Source organism: Penaeus vannamei, chromosome 16 (genome assembly GCF_042767895.1).
Source record: "Penaeus vannamei isolate JL-2024 chromosome 16, ASM4276789v1, whole genome shotgun sequence".
In the NCBI taxonomy this organism is placed as follows: Eukaryota; Metazoa; Arthropoda; class Malacostraca; order Decapoda; family Penaeidae; genus Penaeus; species Penaeus vannamei.
In genome coordinates this window covers 36,954,507-36,957,006 of record NC_091564.1, presented here as the reverse complement: position 1 = coordinate 36,957,006, position 2,500 = coordinate 36,954,507, and the positions used below count along the sequence as shown (strand labels likewise).

General features: G+C 37.8%; 1 protein-coding gene across 3 annotated transcripts in view; it reads right to left on the bottom strand.

Annotated features, from left to right (window-relative positions):
* LOC113825759 (D-beta-hydroxybutyrate dehydrogenase, mitochondrial) overlaps positions 1–2,500 on the bottom strand; it is a 12,777-nt gene that overhangs the window by 8,995 nt on the left and 1,282 nt on the right. For 2 of the 3 annotated variants that reach the window (XM_027378591.2, XM_070131676.1), the window contains exons 2-4: positions 2,196–2,383; positions 1,716–1,799; positions 754–922 (exon numbers count right to left, since the gene is read on the bottom strand). In XM_027378591.2, coding sequence (XP_027234392.2) covers positions 754–922; positions 1,716–1,799; positions 2,196–2,372 — 430 coding nt within the window. In that variant the 5' untranslated portion in view covers positions 2,373–2,383. The remainder of the gene's footprint in view (positions 1–753; positions 923–1,715; positions 1,800–2,195; positions 2,384–2,500) is intronic. The other variant, XM_070131677.1, reaches the window with a different exon arrangement.

Sequence of the window (2,500 nt, the reverse complement as noted above, 5' to 3'; positions counted from 1 at the left end):
TATATTTACACGTGTGTCTGTGGGTGTGTTCATAATACCCGGAAACTGTGTACTTATTCCAAGAAGAACAGGCATATATTCTATGGTCTTCCCCCTCGCTCTCATAATGGCCATACATCTATTATCCGAAACCTCTATGTCGCGATGAATATGTAAATGCATCATGCTTAAAATGCCTTGCACCTTCACCGAGGACTCAGTAGCTCTGCGCTCTCTGAGAAGGGAAGTTTTGATTTCGTGTGTCTGTCAAAGGAAACCGCGATGAGATTTTTTTTTTTTTTTTTTTTTTTTTTTTTTTTTTTTTTTTTTGTCTTTCTTTACCAAATCTTCGCCATTTACGCTTTCTTTCGATTTCGCCTGACATACTACAACTACAGCACCACTATTTACGCATTCTGACAACTTCATTTCATTCACATACTCTTACTACTCTCAGTTTACGCATTCTAACTATTTCTCTCAATTAGCGCATTCTGCTCACTTCGCTATATTCACGCATTCGACTCACTTCGCTACATTCACGCATTCGACTCACTTCGCTACATTCACGCATTCGACTCACTTCGCTACATTCACGCATTCGACTCACTTCGCTACATTCACGCATTCGACTCACTTCGCTACATTCACGCATTCGACTCACTTCGCTACATTCACGCATTCGACTCACTTAGCTACATTCACGTATTCGACTCACTTCACTCAATCTCAACAACTTCCTCAATTTGGAAACGAAACACACGCTTAACCTACCTCCCTTTTGCATCAGCGCCTGGACTTGCTTCCTCGCATCCTGCAACTGCTCTTGCTTCGTCACGTCTAACTGAAGTACGTGTAATTTCTCGGATCCTAATTTCCTCAGCCTCTCTGCTCCTTCTCCTTCGTTATCTGCACGGAGGCAACCAGCGAAGACCCGGAAGCCCTTAAAGTAAAGAGACGTAGCATCTGAAAATCGCATTTAGCAGGATCTAACACTCTTCTTGTTAGGTTTGAAAGGCTTAAAGACCATCCGAAAGTTTATACTTCCCTACCTTACGTGCTTTAAGTAGTGACTTTTCTTAAACAGTATCAAATGGTATCACAATAATGTATTTTGTATTATAAATGACTAATCACCGTCATTAACTACATTAATTAATTGATATTTGGTATCAAATAGATTATTATTATCGTTATCAGTATTAGTATGATTTGATAGTATCATTATTGCTATAAATTTCTTTGTTATTGCTGTAATTGTCATTAATGTCATAGATATTTTATGGTATTGTTGTCTTAATCATTACTGCTATTGGTATCATCATTTCTATTATTACTACTATTAATTTTATGGTCACTATCATTATTATCGTTATCATCATTGTTATTGTTATAATTGCAATCATCATTATCATTATCGATATTATTATTAGTAGTAGTAGTAGTAGTAGTAGTAGTAATAGTATCATTATCATTATTATTATTATTATATTCTTATCATTATTATTATTATCATTATCACCATTATTATTACTATTATTATTATTGTTATTATCATTACTGTTATTATCATTATTATTATCAATATCATCAATATTACTATCATTATCACTATCACTTTTATTATCAATATCATCCTCGTTATTACCATCGCCATTACCATTAGTAATTTCATCCTTGTTATTATTATTATCTTTGCTTGTCATCACCAGCATTGTTATTGTCACTTTCATTACAATTCTGTCCAGGTGCAGTGCCAGTTGGTGCCCGAACCCCGAGTCGCTGCCAGTCACCAGAACTGCTTTGCGATACACTGGCACCTGCGAGAGAAAGGGGCATGGAGAACCACTTTTGGTGCAAATATATATGTTATATATGTATATATATGTATATATGTATATATATATATATATATATATATATATATATATATATATATATATATATATATATATATATATATATGTGTGTGTGTGTGTGTGTGTGTGTGTGTGTGTGTGTGTGTGTGTGTTTATGTTTGTGTTTGTGTGTGTGTGTGTGTGTGTGTGTGTGTGTGTGTGTGTGTGTGTGTGTGTGTGTGTGTGTGTGTGTGTGTGTATGTGTGTGCGTGTGCGTGTACGTGTACGTGTGCGTATGTGTGTCTGCCCGCGCGTCTGTATGAGTGTGCATCCTTACTCCATTACAATCTAAATCATTCTTACCAACACCAACCTTACCTTCAGGCAGGTGCGAGCGAGGCAGCCGGCAGCCGCGAGTACCCACACCGCCAGGAGTAAGTGAAGGAAGCAACCGGGATCTTCCTTTCCACCCAAGACAATTGACGCGGAGGCCAAGACGCTGCCAGCACAGCCCCAGAGCAGGAGGTCCGCCGCGGTGTCCAGCGTGAGCGCCATCCTCGAAGCAGCTGAGATTGGTAGAATGGTTGTTTGTATGTTTGTTTGTTTTTCTGTGTATATAGCTGGCAACTTATCCGTGTATGTTGGATATATATACGCACATTTACAAGCTTAAATTCACATAC